The sequence below is a fragment of the Macrosteles quadrilineatus genome, unplaced genomic scaffold (assembly GCF_028750875.1).
Source record: "Macrosteles quadrilineatus isolate MER2022 unplaced genomic scaffold, UCM_ALF_1.0 Scaffold_4__1_contigs__length_99947679, whole genome shotgun sequence".
Classification (NCBI taxonomy): domain Eukaryota; kingdom Metazoa; phylum Arthropoda; class Insecta; order Hemiptera; family Cicadellidae; genus Macrosteles; species Macrosteles quadrilineatus.
The window spans coordinates 33,966,659-33,985,831 of record NW_026542597.1 but is presented as its reverse complement, the minus strand read 5'-3'; the positions used below and the strand labels follow the sequence as shown (position 1 = coordinate 33,985,831).

Here is a 19,173-nt window from a genome sequence, read left to right as displayed (position 1 = left end):
TTACAAACTCGCTGTAGACCGATTCATTGATGAACTCTTGATGGGTCACAATGTCGAACAGTGTGACATCGTCCATGTTGTGATAAATGTTCGGTGGGTCTCTGGTGGTCTGTACGGACGCCGAGCCTCGATTCTGCAGATTCAACGTCAATGGAGTCAGCTGCTGCGTTTTCACTTCAGATGGCACATGTTTCACCAGACTTGCATCTGCTTCCAGTTTTTTCAGTGATTTGCCTGGAGAAATTAAAGATTTATCGGTTTATAAATTTTCTTAGTGAAAATTGCATTACCCTTGGTGTTCAAATCATCCTAGTTCACCATTATGTGAAGTATTAAAAAATATTTAATTCAGGTTTTAATAAAATTAGTGTGAACGAGAAAGTAGATTCAGTAATGATATTTGCAGTGAGTTAATGAGATGTAATAACAAACAGATCAATAAATATTTGATTGTTTGATTTTGACTATCTACTTGCCTGGAGGGGTAGTGTCATTGCCGATTTTGATGTCCCTAACCAGCTTCTGACGCAGCTCCTCGGCTGCGCACAGCTGTGAAACCCGATACAGCACTGACGGAAGCAGACGAGCTTTTACCCAGTAGCGGCCTGGCACTGGGTACTTGTGGCAGAACTCCGGCAACAACGAAATATCAAGATCTTCATTGTCAGTTTTGTTTAGGAACTTTAATGCTTTTGTCAAGGTCCTGAAACGAGAGTGCAAACGACTAATATAGTTGACTTTGGACACTTATATTCCTGTAAAACCTGAGCCTATAATGTGCGTGTCATCGATTCGTAACAAATCTGCAATATCGAATCTAACATCAGGCTATCAATCAAGGTATCAAAAGCAGGGTTTGGAAAATTCCTTTCCACAAAACGTAAAGAACGCTATTAGCGTTGAAACTAACAAAAACACAGCAATAACATCTGTATCTGAACAGATAGCAACGAGTTTACAAAGAATGTGTCTAAGTCTTATTAACCTAGTAGCCGTCTTTACCATCCAAAGGTAAAACCAAAAAGATCTGAACAATAAGTCCAATTCATTTACTCCATCTAGTTTAACTGACTTATAGCCCCGGCAAACAACATTACAAATGAATATTTTCAGAAAACACAAAAATGTTCTGACCACGCCAAAGTCAACGCAGCTTGTCTTCTGCACATTTAAAATCCCTTGCAAGTGCTGCCAACCTATGAAGTTTTAAATACAAAATATCCCACACAATAGAGCATTTCATTTGCATTGAGATATTCTATTTTTCCATTATTTACACAGTCAGTAGAAGAAAAATATTTTACAATTCTAAAAAAATAGAAGGTGAAAATGATGCTCACATCGGTTTCAAGTTGTTCATCCTGCTTGACAGCGCTCTCACTTCCAACAGAGGTTGATGAATCAGGGGAGTGATCGTGTACTTATCAGCAAAGTAGTCCTTGTATGTTCTATACACATCAGAGGGAAACTCTGAATCTTCACTCATGTCGTGGCAAACCTTGGTTACCAAGTAGTTCTGAAATCAAATGATAAAAACAATTTACAAAAGAAACTACTTTTGAGCACCTAAATGTTGAAAGAATTTATTGATCTGTAAAGAAAAAATTGCATGTTGGTTCCGAAATGTTGATATTCATAATGAATAATCAATGTGGATCAATTTTGAAATTTCGATGGCGAAAATCAGAAATAGAATTCCATTTCAAAACCCAATGGGAAACTTTTCTAGTTGCCTGGTCAAGGATACAAAAAATTAAAAGTAATAAATAATCAAATGTTTACTATGCTTAAACCAAAAAACATAATATTTATAACCACAAACACCATACACATTTGTAAATTAACTCCTAAAGGAACATAAACATGGATATTAGATCAATCAAAACATTTTGTGGTCAATATTTATTTTTGTTAGTTAAGTAAATATCCGTTTGAAATTGTATTGCATAGTGTTCTAGTATGGATATTTATTATACCTAATGGTGTTCAGAATACTGTATAAATTACTTGTTTCATCAGTGTTAGTGATTGCTCCTATGCTGCAAGCTTGAGTGCAAACAGTTTGATATAAAAAAAATGTCAGGTTTTAACAGTTTCAAAACATAGCTTGCTACAATTTCGAATCACCAACTTTCAAATTATCAAATAATAAAACTTTTGAATCTCAAAACTCGTTGATTGAATATCAAAACCGATACTGTCTAATTTTATTTATTTATTTTTGGCTGACAATAGGCATATTCACCAGAGCAAATACGTTTTTTTCTTTCTGTTTTATAGTTGTTCTAGTTCACTAATGTGGATATTAATATTTAAATAAGTAACCAACTTATAAGTTTCCAAATATATTACAGAACTTTTCAAAGAATTACTTGAGCGACAGTGGTGATGACTGATTTAGTAAACCTAGTACAAACAAGATCAATTAAGCAGTACTAAGCAGTATTTACCGTGGCAGGGACAGGCCTGTACCAAGGAGTTATAATCATGCCAAGGTAGTTTTCTTCCGTCACTTCTAGGCTCCTTCTAGTTTCCTCAGAAGGTATTGTTTCTGGACTCGTAAATGGTTCGTTTCCTTGCTTTATCACCTCCCAGTCGACTTTCAACTTTCCACCTCCTGTTAAATGATTTACAGACACTAACTGTACAAACGTTCTAAAAACACTCACACCATAGTAAAGTCCCGTAAACTTGATACCCCATAAGCCAGCAATTCAAGTTCACCCCCTTTCACCAAACCCTACATTAGTAATGATTAGGGGTGTGCTATGCAGCATATTTTTTTCGATTCGATGCATCGATGCGATTCAAAGAATTTCGATTCGAATCGATGCGATTCGATTCGATGCAGCACGGCATGATTTTCTTCAAAAATTAAATACAACATGTGTTTCTGTAATGGATCTTTTACCTTAAAAAAAGTTAAAGTAAAAAATTTACTAAATAAAATTATGAACAAGAGGATAGTTGCTGACCTAACCTCATTAATGGACACTGCTAATTTTATGGTTGGCCTAAGGAAATTCACCCTTCACTAACAATTAGAATAAGCCTATATATCAATAAAGCAATCGTTAAGTTTATTATTATTGACCTGTATTAAATAAAATAAGAGTTTATTTTATGACGTAGGTAGTATTGTTACTTAGTTTTCACATTTATATTTGTTGGCTTTCAATACTTCTGGTTCATTCTTAAATCAGCACGAACAAAAAAAGTTGATAATCGTTTACTGTCTATTTTAGTGATGGTCGGATCCGGATATCGGACTACCGGATCCCCGCCGGATCTGAGCTAGAACCGACGCCCGATCGTATCCACAAAAAATCTGATCTTGGGCTGGATCCGGTTTTAATGGATCCAATTTTATTTATACTATTAACACAAAATGGGCGAGTATTCGAGATTTTGAGTTCGAGTAAAGTACGGCCTCGAAACTCGAGCTTATCTTTGAACTCGCTAGTTTGGTATAAAATTGTAAAAGATCAATATTTGTTGAAATGTAACTTGTGTTTACATAAAATGATGGATAATTTGTATTACTGTAGATTCTACAGTCATACAAATATAGAAATAAGCAAGAGGTAGTTGTCCTAACCTATTTTTATAGCTATCACGACAGAATAGGTCAACTCAAAGCAGTCGCCGGCGACTGACTGGCAATGGCAATGGTATACTGACTTGACACAGAATAGAATGACATGACCGGTAGTGATTTTGTTTTAAAGTAGGCCTACTGTTTCACAATAGAAAATTTCACTACTGAACTGTTACGTAAGCAATAAATTTATGTTTATAAAAGTCAGAATAGAAACACTATAAAGGCAAAACAATAGAAGGGAGGCAGGCATTGTGCAATGGCCTCGAAATGAGCGGAATAGTAACATTGAGTAGGGGGGTGGAAGGGGGGAGAAGGGAAGGGTGAGACCTTTGAGCTATATTTAGACTAGACTTTCACCACTTCCCAAATGGCTGGGTACGGGGATTACAATAGCAGGTTTTTTCCTTGCCTGGTTTGACTTTTGTCTTTTTGTGTAGGAGATTTGAATAATCAAAAATATAATTTGAATTGACCACAATTATTTAGCATTGATAATACAATTTGCAAGGGACCAGGAGGAAATAGAACAAAACACTAAAATTAATAGAATAACACACAAAGTAAACAACAAATTAAATACAGAACACGGTGATTTAACACTGTCACTGTCACTCAATTTTGTTGTCTAGAAGGGTCGGTGAACTAATCAATAAATAGCCAAAACCAGTTTCCTCCCCCTCTAACCACCACCCCTCCCCCCCCTTAGATGGGAGGCCCAACACTTTGTCCTTGAAACACCCTGACCCTAGCCTCTGAAACAATAAACCCTTACACCTGCTTTGCTGTTTTGACAACAGGTTTATAAATGCGTTCACTATTTTTCATTTTCCAGAATTAACTATCAATTATTATTATTTGCAAGTTACAAATAGGAAACTACATGACATTATGGTATTCAATGACCCATGTATTATCAAAAATTTATAATTGATTACTTATTTTGATAATAAAAAGCATTCATTACAGCACGCAGCACTTATTGATATATATATATATATATATATATATATATATATACTGTGTATATAATCATCAAAGTATCTGTTACTTTATACAAAATAAAATAGGTACAAAATTGTGTGGCCAGTCAAACTTTATAAACAAACATTTTATTCTATAAAATACAGATGGTAAATAGGGGTTGGTTTAAAGTAAATAAAATACAAAACAGATTAATTAATTATTTTGATAAACGATAGAAAGGTTATGGGATTGATAGAACTAAAATAACCACAGGGAATCTTAAGTAGAAAAGTCGTCAACCACAATCTGTTTAATCAGTACATCACATCGTTAGAGAGAGAGGGGGGGGGGGGAGAGAGAGAGATAGCAGATAGGGGCGTTTGATAGGGAATCTTAAAAAGTAAACAAACAAGGAACAAAGACGCCACAATACTCGTTTATAACCTTATTGTCAAATCTAGGTCTTTGTAAGACAAAAGAAAATCACACCGTTTTAAACTTTAACCTAATTTTATACTCTTTACAAACAAACACGTCCTACATAACGGTTCTTGATATTTATCAATGTATCTTAGCAATCGTCACTTGCTCCATTGAAACACGAACGTCGATTGGCTGACATGACAGTGCAGCGTGGCCTCTCGACCAATGAGAACTCTTGTTACATACTAGGGATGGACGGGTCCCGAAATTTCGGGAATTTTTCGGGAAAAAAATATTCCCGATTATCGGGACGGGATTACATTTGACTCGGGAATTTTTCGGGACGGGATTTGGTCCGATCGTCGGCGATTTTTCCGCTTCGCGAGTGCCGATAACGCCGTTATTGCGAGCGATAGGTCCGCGAACGCAGGAGACGAAGTCATTTCGACGATTACGCCGTGACCGCGGAGTCCTACCGACGACCGCGCCGTGACCGCGAGTCATACCGACGATCGCGCCGTGACCGCGAGTCATACCGACGATCGCGCCGTGACCGCGAGTCATACCGACGATCGCGCCGTGACCGCGGAGTCCTACCGACGATCGCGCCGTGACCGCGAGTCATACCGACGATCACGCCGTGACCACGGAGTCCTACCGACGATCGCGCCGTGACCGCGGAGTCCTACCGACGATGGCGCCGTGACCGCGAGTCATACCGACGATAGCGTCGTGACCGCGAGTCATGACGACGATCGCGCCGTGACCGTGGAGTCATACCGACGATAACCCCGTGACAGCGAGTCATGCTGACGATCGCGCCGTGACCGTGGAGTCATACCGACGATAACCCCGTGACCGTGGAGGCATACTGACGATAACCCCGTGACCGCGAAGTCATACCGACGATCGCGCCGTGACCGCGAGTCATGACGACGATCGCGCCATGACCGTGAGTCATACAGACAATCACCTCGTGACCCGCGAGTCACAAGTTTCTATAGGTACCTGTAAATTGTTACCCATTTTTTGGTTTTTATAGATCAGTGCCACAAATGGTAAAAATTGATTTCGTATGTCTTTTTTGGTAACTGCAATACAGTACTTTCTTTTTATGCACAGAAAAAAATCCCGTCCCGAAAATCGGGAAGGAAATAAAAATCCCGTCCCGTCCCGTCCCGAACTAAAAATTCAATCCCGTCCATCCCTATTACATACTTTGATTTATCTTAGATGGTCAACATTTACCATTCATTATAATATTACAAAATCAACATGGACTATGCGTATGGTGTTTTTCAATCAAAACTTATGTTATAGTAGCACTTAAAACTTCACTTAAACTCTTAAACTAGGTTGGGTAGATAGTACAGATATAATATGGATCTACTTTTTGGTGCAATAGGCAAGTGCAAGCCTAACCCTCTGACTTCGATGTTGTAATTGAATAGAATTTTTCTAATGATGCGTAATGCAGGGATGAAACTGAACATTTAGACAAGTTTAGGTTATTTATTTTGTTCTAAAAATAAAAATAATACATTTAAAGGTCTGACTTATTGATACAGACATTTTTTAGTATAATTTCGTGTTGAGGACACTCGCGCGCCGGTTGTCTGAGACTGAATTCTGACATCTTGAAATGTAGATTGTATTGTGTTGTGCAATATCATCTGCCTGCAGAGAGAACAGCTGAAAATAAACTTTAGCTGTTTTGAACTAAATAGTGTGCTAAGTTGGTTAATAAAGTTGTTAGCGTGATTACAAAACTAATAGATATCAAATAAATAAATGTTAAAATAAAATATCTATCCATCCCTGTCGGCTGTCGGTATCGGCGGAATCGGGCGAAATCGATGTTTGGCAATCGATTCTTGATACCGATATTCCTTGTATCGGAAAATATCCGAGTATCGGTGGTAGCGATAATTGACACTTCCCTATCTAAAACTCATTTTGGAGTCCTAAATTAGTTTTTAATATACATCGGGACGTAATCGTTGCATCGGGAGTTAACCGATGCATCGGTCTTTTTCGATGCATCGAGGCCAAATCGATGCATCGTGATTTCGATGCATGCTGAATCGAATCGAAATTTCGATGCATTTCCGATGCATCGCACACCCCTAGTAATGATTACGACCCTGCATGTGGCCCTGATGGTGAACAAACTTTGTCGCTTTAAATATTTACACAGTACCCTTTCATTTGAACTTGGTGCTAATGTGCTTGCAGACATATCAATTGAGATGGAAACACCACCTCGGTGCATATTTTAATCCAAGCATGACATTGAGACCTTGACACATAGTTATGCATACCTGACGACAAAAGTGCTAGTCAGTTGCTTATCCAGTCAATATTTATCTTATTTTTGTCGTAAGACGACGTCCTAGGTACGAGCCTGGTTTTTTCACACTTCAGGCTAGACCAAAGAGTTGCGGTATTATCACTTAGATAAAATCCATTGGTGATTTGGTGGGATTTGAACCTGGGACCTCATGGACCGAAGCCCGTGCTCTAACCACTAGACCATGTCGCTCCCCGAAGTATGTACAATATACTTTTTTATAATAAAAAGAGGAAGCCATACATTTTACTAACACGATAAAATCATCTATTTTAATATCATGGGGTGTGAATGTAGACACAACCAATATGTGAGAAATAAAACATGTACTACATTAAAGTTTTCGTTTTAGAAATTCCAAAACTCTTATTGGAAGAAGCAAACAATTCTGTTTGTTAAAACATTTTTCAAAACTCATTTTAGCTTTTCGGAAATTTAATATTTTTCTATAATAGTACAGATAATGAAGTTTGAAATGGAGGAATTCTACACTCCTCCATCCTGAGCTATACAAATTAATCAGTAAGATATTGGTTTAGACCTCTCCTTCTTTTATTGTCTCACAGTTTCTCAGTGAAAAAACAAATTGTTAATTTAAACAAAATGATTGATATTATAACTCTGTTAGAAAATAAGATTGTTTGGCTTGAATGAGCAGGCTTTATTATACACAATTCACAAAGTCTAACAAATGAAAGAATTATTACAACAGTCAACATAAACAATTAACAATGTCCAACATCAGCTGGGAATATTTCGTACCACAAACTTGTAGCGTTTAACTTAACAGGTGAACAATAATCGCAAACAAACGTTAAGGAGGCTAGCGGCCATCATGGATGGTTTCAAACAGCTGCTGAAGAGTTATTTATCATCCAAAAATATTTTTTCAAACATCAAAGTGATTATAATTTAAATATATAGTAAACTGTGGGATATAAATGTTCTTCGTAGTTTAGAATTGTTTTTCAAGGGAGTCCATGGAAGCTAACGGCCATCTTGGATTTGCCCGCCATAAGAGAGATCTTAATTCCGTTAGTTTCTAACAGCCGCTGAAGAGTAATTTACCATCTCAAAATATTGTTTCAAACACCAGAGTGATTGTAGTTTAAATATGTAGTAAACTGTGAGATAAGAAATTGGCTTTGCAGTTTTTTTAATTGTTTTACAAGTTAGAAAATCTAGGCTCCAAAAACTCTCAATTTAAATTTTTCTTTCAAATGGATGACTTCTTACTTATTAATTAGTTACTTATTATTAGTGAAACTCTTCTGACCACATATTACGATTACTTACCAACTATCACTGGAGCAATCAGGTACGAATTTTCTTTGTTGCTGTAGTCTCTGATCAAGAAAGGATTGACTGTGCGACAAATTTTATCAAACACGATGCCATGAAATATGGAGATCTTGGCCAGCTCGGAATCTGTGAAGCTGTGGATCTCTCCTTCCAGAATGTTGATTTCTAACTCTCCAGTGCTGGTGTAGAGAGGGAATGGTGCCAACTGTCAATGCAAAACTGTACATATATAAAAAAAAACCAAAAAAAAAAAACCAGTATAGCCTATTATTCCACATTATCTCAATTTTCTTCCTTTTTAGCAAATTTCCCATATAGGGAATAAGCTATTACCGTAGTACTCATGGTAAGACCTGGACCCGGGACCGATTTTTTTTCGTTTTGAGGTCCCTAGAGGCCAAAAACACCATCCGTTCAAATTCATATATATATATATATTTATATATGAGTCCGTTAGCGCGATAACTCGAGCAAAAACGATCCGATTTTGATGAAATTTGGTACAAATGTGTAAACCTACGTTTATTCTAACGAGTTTGCGAACCAGCATGATCGGACCATGGGAACGGGGGTTTATGGGGGGTTTTATGGGGTAAAAATGGGTTTTTCCCACTTTTGACTCAAAAAACATAAAATTTTGCAATTTCTTTCCAAACTATTTTGTAGAGCTTAAAAAAACAAATAATTTAGTATATTGAAGCGTTATAATGCACCTAATGGTTACGGAGAAAATTCCAAAAAATTGTAAATTTAAAATTCCCATGTTATTCTTATGGAGAATAAGTAAACTGTTGTAGTTTGCTTGTTTATTAACATTTTTTGCCCAAATTTGGAAAATGTTTTTATTTCTTACTAACTATTAACATTTTACATAAAAAACACTTTTACCCTCCCTGTTGCAGCAAACCTAAGTATGTGTTAAACTGATTCTATTTAAATAGGGAATAAATGTTGATATTTTTAAGGAGACATTTTAGTGTAAATCCAATCAGGCAAATGGAAATTCGCTTAGTCTGCAGGTTTGCTGCGGCGGGGGTATATTTTACCTTTAGGTCATATCAACATTTCATTAGGCCTAGTTAAATTGACACTCTGTTAACTAACGCAATCCTCGCCTTAAACCATTCCCTGAATGTCCATCAACTGACCCAACCAAAATAGTCACAAATTATTAGTTCAGCTAACTTTCCTTGATCTACCTTGTAACGTCTAATTTCCACTTCAGTTTGGCTTAATTAAGACTGATCATCTTAATCAATTAATTATTTCGGGAGGAAGCGCGCGCCTGCCTGGCCGATAATATGGAAACACAGATGTAACACGGATTGCCTAGCTTGCATTGAAGGTGCCCAGAAATGTCTAAAAAGGACCCTAGTTAGCTGTTGAACCAAGTCAGTTGAAGCACTAGGCTGCCGTGCCTGCTCATTCAGGCCTAGAGTACAAGGGTCAAAATCTGAGCTGACTCACTCACAGAGACCAGGACAACGTTAGAAGGAAGTGTTTGGACATCTTGGCTGCTGAAGACCCTCTGCTCTATTTTGAGGATTATTTGCATTTTGCGAAGAGGTAAGGCAGATGAAATAATTAAAAGTTTTACTAGCACCATTTTGTCTTTGGGGAAAATCGAATTTAATTAGCTAAATAAATACATTTGAATATTTTAGTGTTAACAAAATGTTAACTTTGTGAATATTCCTGCTTGGTCCCAGATAACATTTGTATTAATTAAGTATTTTTGTCTTTATATTAATAATGGTTTACAAATTTTGAAAGCCTAGTTTCACACAGCTGTTTTAATATGTAAAGTGATGATTATTTAACCTGTAAATTTGTCTTAAATGTTCTTTGTTTCATACGTTATTTCCTGTATTCATGTAGATATTCAGTTTTATTCTTGCAAGGAAAACATGTGCTCAACAATTTTCAATATGTATTTTGGATTAATTTTCCCTGATGATAATTGACATTTTGTGTAAAATTGTGTTTTCTGTAAAATCATTTTAATTGTGTAAATTTGTTGGTAATTAGATTCTTTAACAGCTGTAGTGAATAAAATAACTTCTTGTTTTTATAAAATAATTTTATGTTTGCTAAAATGTTTTAATTTGACTCTCAAATGATTTTTCCACGGTTTAACAGTGTATATTTGACCTTAAACAAACAGTATAGTATACCTAAATGCATTTCTTTTATCAGTCAAATATACTGGATATTTATCTACACTGTAAAATGCATAAATAGCTCAAGACTGTTTATTAATTAATTAATCTTAATGTTGTCCCTATCTTGAGTATTTTGTTTAATCTGTTTTATTAATATTATACCCAGGTAATTGCTTTATTTTATACATGCCATTATCAACTGCAAATTAATTTGAACTGGAATTAGTGTAAAAGTTAAGGGGCTATGTATGAGTGTATTATGTTCAAGATAATTAACTGTCTACTGTCTTAGGTCTTGTTATCAATCATGATTATTTCTGTATAGCAATTCTTTTAATAATGAACTAGTCACAACTGTGTCTTCCTGGAATAGTTGGATAATTTTCAATCATTTAAATATTAACTAGTTTTCTCAACTGAAATTAGTAATTAACTGACTGTTAGTAGATTATAAATTAATTTTGAATATTTGCGGATTGTTTAACTGTTGTGGTAGGCTATATTGTGTTATCCACAGACCAAGTAGAAACTTTTGCTTAGAGGCCATACTATTTATGATGGAATTTTGTAGGGTTTTATCCCTGGGCCTTCCAGACACTACTTATCACCTGACCTCACTGCATATCTGGGTCCACTACCATACTACCTGGCTACTACTTCACCCTGGTGTCGTGATCTCAGCCAACCTGTACTTAAGGACTGCGGACCTACCGACAAGCCTTCAACCGATAAGTCCCTAGATTGTACATTATCTCACTTTTGGGAATTATAGACTTGTATATATTCTTTGCTATTCAGTGTGGCTCTACAGGACTTGGATTAACTCTGAGAACATTAGTGTGTGATTGAGTCAGTGCTACTGAACCATCGACTCCATCGTCATAATATTATTTTCATGCTTAGTATTCATGTCTGTATATTGTATGTGTGTATATATTTCAGGGTAAATCTGTATTATTATCGTTCTAAGTTCTTTTGGTGGCCGCCAGTTACTGATTTCTGATATTTGGTATTGATATTCATATATATATATTTGTTTAGAATAAAAGAACTATATCACCATAGATTGTAATTGTTTGCGTTACCCACATCAATTTTGAGACAAAGGAATTTAATTGCTATATTTTGCTCAGCTTATCATTAAATTTATCAGATCAGTAAGAGTAATACTATTAATTTGCACTTTATGAATTTCTGATCTTTACATTATAATAAAGTAAACTCATTACCTCATCAATTGCTCAGATTTCTTGATTTATAGTGCACAGTAGCTTAACTTATAAATATTTTCTCCTAGTGATCTTTTGTCTGACTGTTATTTCAATATAAATTTGTTGTTGTTGTGTCATATTTATACAAGGTATTGATGATTGTTGATCTGTACTTGGGTTCAGGCAGGAATTGAGAAATTAAAAAAATAATTAAGTTTTCAAATACCATCTGCCTTACAAGTGAGGTACCACGGATTGGGAGGAACAGGTTCCTTGTTGCTGTTTTTCATAAATGAGTTCCTGAAAACAAGGTGGCGCCCTGAAGTCGGACATTTAAGCCAACCTCCAGTGAAGGTAGATTGGAATTAAGAAATTTTGAATTTTAGCTAGACCATAGTTAAGACCCACCCCCTTCTCCACTGAAATTAGCCAGGAAATTTAAGTAACAGAATTTGGAACGTTACAAAATGGCGCTCTGAACGTGGGGCTTGATTTCTGTGAGGAATCTAGGAAGGTTTAAGAATATTTAGAAGATTGAGGTTTTGATACAAGAAACCTGCTGTTTGTTGTATTCTGTTCCAGAATTTTGTACATAATTGGTCCACGTTTTAGTAGTCTAAGGATTTGTTGTTGTTTAATATTTATTTGTACATTTGTTTCTGGCTCATACCCTTGATTTGTTTTGTGAGGCAACTGATCAACTTCAACTCCTAAGTATGTCTGCTAATCATCTAAGAAAGGATGAGGTGGCCTATGAGCTTCGGATTAGAGGGGTTGATTTTGCTGGTACAGCTGATGAACTCAGAAAACGTCTCAATCAGTCTACCAATACCTTAGTTAAGGAAACTGTTGTCAATCAACTTGATGTAGATGAGGAACTTGAGAAGTGTAAGGAGAAGTATGAGGATATTGTCTCATTAGTGGACGAGTATGATGGTAAGGGTAAGGACTCTGAATACCAACGCATATCTGCGAGGTTGTATCATCTCTACAGGAGAATTGAGAGGATCCCAATTGGAACATCATCAGATCAGGAAGTGATTTCAAGGAAAACGGAATTGCTTGAAAATACAAAGAAGGTTAGAGGGAATTTTAAAGATATCAAGGGTTCTTCAGATGATCAGACTACAAGCCAAGGAGATGGACAGACCAAGCAGGTTGCTACTGTAGAGGAAACTACTCCGAGTGATAAAACTGATGTTTGTGACATGGAAAATTCCCGAAGCGATTCTGTTGTGAAAGAAACTGTTCCTTTGACCAAGCCTCAGCAAAACAAGAAAACTTTTACACAAAATCTGATGGCCAGGAAGTCAGTGCCCGTATATAAATGGGGAGTCAAGTTCAACAATGAACACAAGCAGAGTATTGGGTCATTTCTTGAAAGAGTAGAGGAGTTGAGAAGAGCTCGAGGAGTTAGTGAGGAAGAACTATTCGAGTCAGCTGTCGACTTGTTTGAGGGACCAGCTCTGATTTGGTATCGGTCTACTACAGATAGGATCACCTCGTGGAAAGCTTTATGTAAAGAGTTAAAGACAGTCTTTCAAGCACCAGATTATGAGTTTAGGCTTCAGCAAGAGATATTTAGTCGGATGCAAGGCGATCAGGAACCGATTGATGTGTTCATTGCTGCCATGGAAGGGCTATACTCAAGACTATCTGAAAACATTCCAGAAGTAGTAAGACTAAAACAAATTTACAACAATCTCCATCCTCAGCTTCAAGACAGACTGGCTATGTTCGATATTAAAAGTATAGAAGAACTTAGATTCATGGGAAGGAAAGCGGAAGCAGGGCGCTTGAGGTCGTCATTACCTAGAACATTTCCAGGAGTATCGTCCCCTCTGGAGCCGGATTTAGCTTGTGCTACCTCTTTCAGGAGAAGAAATTTTCCCCCTCCAAAAGTGGCAGCAGTCCAGCCTGGTAGATTTCCTTCGCACATGAAATGCTGGAACTGCGGAGAACTTGGACATTGTTATTTTGCATGCAAAGAAGATCGGAAAAAATTCTGCTATGGATGTGGTCAGCCTGATGTTGTGAAAGCTAAGTGTGGAAAATGCGTTCCAAAAAACTTGTGAGGCCGGGGGTTGGCAAACAGTTGCAGGCTAACTCCCATGGGAAAACAAAAACAAACCAATTCAAAATTGATTATCTATTAAAATTCAAAGAAAATGATAAGCGACCACACTTGGATGTCAGGGTTTTTGGGAAGAAAGTTCGAGCCCTATTAGATTCCGGAGCATCCCACACAGTGATTGGTGGAGATGGACTCTACCTAATTGATAAAGTTCCTGCTAGGCTGCAGAAGATGGGAAATAGTTATATGGAGACAGCTGATGCAAAGAAACATTTGATTTCAGGCCAAATGATTGTACCAATAACTTTAGAGGGACGGACTAGAGAAGTCACAGTGATTGTTGTACCTTCCTTAAAAAATAGTTTGATTTTGGGGATTGACTTCTGGAACTCTATGCAACTGGTGATGGACATGTCAAACACTACCTGGGAATTTTCTAAATCAAAAGCCAGGATAGCTACCCTTGATCTGCCAAATGGAATTAAATCGGAAGAACGCCTTACCCCAGAAGAGAAACTCGAGCTCGAAGAATTTATAACACGGCATTTTGAAAGTGAAGGGATGACTTTAGGAAGGACAACTCAAGTTCAACATGTAATAGACACAGGGGATGCTGTACCTATTAAACAAAGACATTATCCCATGTCACCTGCCCGTCTCAAACTGGCAAATGAGGAGTTGGACAGAATGCTAGAGCTTGGGGTTGTGCAGCCTTCAAAGAGTGCTTGGTCATCGCCCATAGTACTGATTGATAAGCCAGATGGTAGTATACGTTTCTGTGTTAACTATAGAAAACTGAATTCTGTAACGAAACGGGATGCTTATCCCCTTCCATTTGTCACAACCATTCTTGACCGGTTAAGGGATGCGCAATATCTTTCCTCCCTCGACATTAAATCTGCCTACTGGCAAATACCTTTGTCTCCAGAGAGCCGAGAGAAAACAGCCTTCACTGTTCCGGGTAGGGGACTGTTTGAGTTTGTGACCATGCCATTCGGTCTACACAATGCGCCAGCCACCTGGCAAAGATTTATCGACTCAGTTGTTGGAGTTGACCTGGAGCCGAACGTTTTTGTTTATCTTGATGATATTGTTGTTGTAACTTCTACATTTAAGCATCATTTAGAAGTATTAGAGAAAATTGCGAAACGCCTCAGATCAGCTAGTTTAACTGTAAATAAAAGCAAATGTCACTTCTGCCGTCCCGAACTTCATTACTTAGGCTACATTGTGGATCGTGATGGACTTCATGTTGACCCTGGAAAGGTTGAGGCAATTGTAAATATACCCGTTCCAAACAACCAAAAGGCTGTCAGGCAATTTTGTGGCACTGCCTCATGGTATAGGAGGTTTATCCCAGATTTCGCCTCAAGAATGTACCCGCTCACTAGACTTCTTAAAAAGAAACAACGGTTTGAATGGGGAGAAGAAGCCCAGAAAGCTTTTGAGGATATTCGGAGCTGTTTAGTAAAGGCCCCAATCTTAACCTGCCCGGACTTTGCAAAACCGTTCACTGTGTCATGTGACGCTTCTGGTGTGGGCTTGGGTGCGGTGTTGAGCCAGCAGAGTGAAGTCAAAGACCCTGCAACCGGAGTACCAGTTGGGGAAAATGTAATTGCATATGCAAGTCGGACCCTATCCCGAACTGAGCAGAAATATTCAGCGACGGAGAGGGAATGTCTGGCTGTAATATGGGCGGTGGAAAGATTTAGGCCATACATAGAGGGTACCCACTTCACTGTAGTTACCGACCACTATAGCCTCCTGTGGTTACACAACCTTAAGGACCCCCAAGGGAGACTTGCTAGGTGGGCACTTCGCCTACAGCCGTACAGCTTTGACCTGGTGCACAGAAAAGGAAAGGAGCATGTCGTGCCCGATCTACTTTCAAGAGTCACTTTATTTGGAGGGAAAGAAGAGACACAAATCCATGCCTTGCAACATCACCGAGAAGATACCAACGCAGAAGAGGACCGAACTCCAGGGCCAGAAGAAAGTCAAGAGGATCAGTTAACCGGAAGAAAGGAAGAAGATACCAGAGACAAGTGGTATGCGAAGATGTGCCGAGAAGTGGAACAGAAACCTACCAACTATCCCTGCTGGAAACTGATGAATGGTCTCCTTTGGAAATTTATAGCCTCCAAGAAACCCACTGATGGAGATGATGAAGGATGGAGGAAAGTGTTGGACAAACATTCTCGTACCCAGATACTTCAACAATATCACGATGAGCCCACAGCAGGACACCTGGGCATAACCAAAACTTTGGCTAGGATTCAAAGCAACTATTATTGGCCGAAGATGAAACAAGATATCGCCCGATATGTGAACAGATGCAAGGTCTGTCAACGAGTCAAGTATGACCAGCAAAAACCATCAGGTTTCATGGGTTCCTATCGTGGGGTTTCAAAACCTTTCCAGATGATTAGTGCTGATATACTTGGACCGTTACCTAGATCATCTTCTGGACATAAATACTTATTAGTGGTGTTGGATACATTCACCAAGTTTCCTTTGTTATTCCCGCTTAGAGAAAATACAGCTAGTGCTGTGGCCAAGAAACTTGAGGATGATGTCTTTATGATGTTTGGCGTTCCTTCCTATTTGATTGTTGACAATGGATCTGAGTTCAAAGGAAAACAAGTTCAGGAATTGGCAAGGAACTATAAGATTAAAATATTGTTCAATGCAAGAAGACACGCACAAGCCAATCCTACTGAACGTGTCAACAAGACTTTGGGTCCCATGCTCAGGGCATATGTTGGAGACAATCATCGACACTGGGATCGCAATATCGCAAAGTATGGATTTGCCCTTAGGTCAGCCAAGCATGAAGCAACGGGGTTCAGCCCAGCTTATCTCAACTTTGGAAGAGAATTAGTCGCATTTAATGAAGAAGCGGATCAAGACTCCTCCGAAGATATACCAACGGTTGAAAATAACTCAAAGTATGGAGAAGGCTGGAAGGAGCTTCGAAAGATTTACAAGGATGTCAGCGATAAACTTCAACGGGCCCATGAGAAGAACGCTGAGAGGTACAACCTACGAAGGAAGGATGTAGTCTTCAAAGAAGGTGATTTGGTCTGGAAAAGAAACTTCCCTCTATCGAATGCTGCTGAATTCTACTCGGCTAAGTTGGCACCTAGATACACAGGTCCTTACGTTGTCTCAAAGAAGATCTCCTCTGTTGTCTATGAGCTTCAAGATATGGATGGAAACTGCATTGGGTCCTGGCACACCTCAGACCTTAAGCCGTACTACTAGACAAGAGAAAATTGGGGCAATTTTCTTCAGGCGGGGGAGTGTGTGTAACGTCTAATTTCCACTTCAGTTTGGCTTAATTAAGACTGATCATCTTAATCAATTAATTATTTCGGGAGGAAGCGCGCGCCTGCCTGGCCGATAATATGGAAACACAGATGTAACACGGATTGCCTAGCTTGCATTGAAGGTGCCCAGAAATGTCTAAAAAGGACCCTAGTTAGCTGTTGAACCAAGTCAGTTGAAGCACTAGGCTGCCGTGCCTGCTCATTCAGGCCTAGAGTACAAGGGTCAAAATCTGAGCTGACTCACTCACAGAGACCAGGACAACGTTAGAAGGAAGTGTTTGGACATCTTGGCTGCTGAAGACCCTCTGCTCTATTTTGAGGATTATTTGCATTTTGCGAAGAGGTAAGGCAGATGAAATAATTAAAAGTTTTACTAGCACCATTTTGTCTTTGGGGAAAATCGAATTTAATTAGCTAAATAAATACATTTGAATATTTTAGTGTTAACAAAATGTTAACTTTGTGAATATTCCTGCTTGGTCCCAGATAACATTTGTATTAATTAAGTATTTTTGTCTTTATATTAATAATGGTTTACAAATTTTGAAAGCCTAGTTTCACACAGCTGTTTTAATATGTAAAGTGATGATTATTTAACCTGTAAATTTGTCTTAAATGTTCTTTGTTTCATACGTTATTTCCTGTATTCATGTAGATATTCAGTTTTATTCTTGCAAGGAAAACATGTGCTCAACAATTTTCAATATGTATTTTGGATTAATTTTCCCTGATGATAATTGACATTTTGTGTAAAATTGTGTTTTCTGTAAAATCATTTTAATTGTGTAAATTTGTTGGTAATTAGATTCTTTAACAGCTGTAGTGAATAAAATAACTTCTTGTTTTTATAAAATAATTTTATGTTTGCTAAAATGTTTTAATTTGACTCTCAAATGATTTTTCCACGGTTTAACAGTGTATATTTGACCTTAAACAAACAGTATAGTATACCTAAATGCATTTCTTTTATCAGTCAAATATACTGGATATTTATCTACACTGTAAAATGCATAAATAGCTCAAGACTGTTTATTAATTAATTAATCTTAATGTTGTCCCTATCTTGAGTATTTTGTTTAATCTGTTTTATTAATATTATACCCAGGTAATTGCTTTATTTTATACATGCCATTATCAACTGCAAATTAATTTGAACTGGAATTAGTGTAAAAGTTAAGGGGCTATGTATGAGTGTATTATGTTCAAGATAATTAACTGTCTACTGTCTTAGGTCTTGTTATCAATCATGATTATTTCTGTATAGCAATTCTTTTAATAATGAACTAGTCACAACTGTGTCTTCCTGGAATAGTTGGATAATTTTCAATCATTTAAATATTAACTAGTTTTCTCAACTGAAATTAGTAATTAACTGACTGTTAGTAGATTATAAATTAATTTTGAATATTTGCGGATTGTTTAACTGTTGTGGTAGGCTATATTGTGTTATCCACAGACCAAGTAGAAACTTTTGCTTAGAGGCCATACTATTTATGATGGAATTTTGTAGGGTTTTATCCCTGGGCCTTCCAGACACTACTTATCACCTGACCTCACTGCATATCTGGGTCCACTACCATACTACCTGGCTACTACTTCACCCTGGTGTCGTGATCTCAGCCAACCTGTACTTAAGGACTGCGGACCTACCGACAAGCCTTCAACCGATAAGTCCCTAGATTGTACATTATCTCACTTTTGGGAATTATAGACTTGTATATATTCTTTGCTATTCAGTGTGGCTCTACAGGACTTGGA

The 19,173-nt window shown here is 37.6% G+C and overlaps 1 protein-coding gene across 3 annotated transcripts in view; it reads right to left on the bottom strand.

Annotated features, from left to right (window-relative positions):
* The window catches only part of LOC128991755 (endoribonuclease Dicer), a 76,838-nt gene that overhangs the window by 18,605 nt on the left and 39,060 nt on the right, over nt 1-19,173 (bottom strand). For all 3 annotated transcript variants that reach the window (XM_054414928.1, XM_054414927.1, XM_054414929.1), the window contains exons 15-19: nt 8,634-8,844; nt 2,451-2,617; nt 1,341-1,516; nt 477-703; nt 5-234 (exon numbers count right to left, since the gene is read on the bottom strand). In XM_054414928.1, coding sequence (XP_054270903.1) covers nt 5-234; nt 477-703; nt 1,341-1,516; nt 2,451-2,617; nt 8,634-8,844 — 1,011 coding nt within the window. The remainder of the gene's footprint in view (nt 1-4; nt 235-476; nt 704-1,340; nt 1,517-2,450; nt 2,618-8,633; nt 8,845-19,173) is intronic.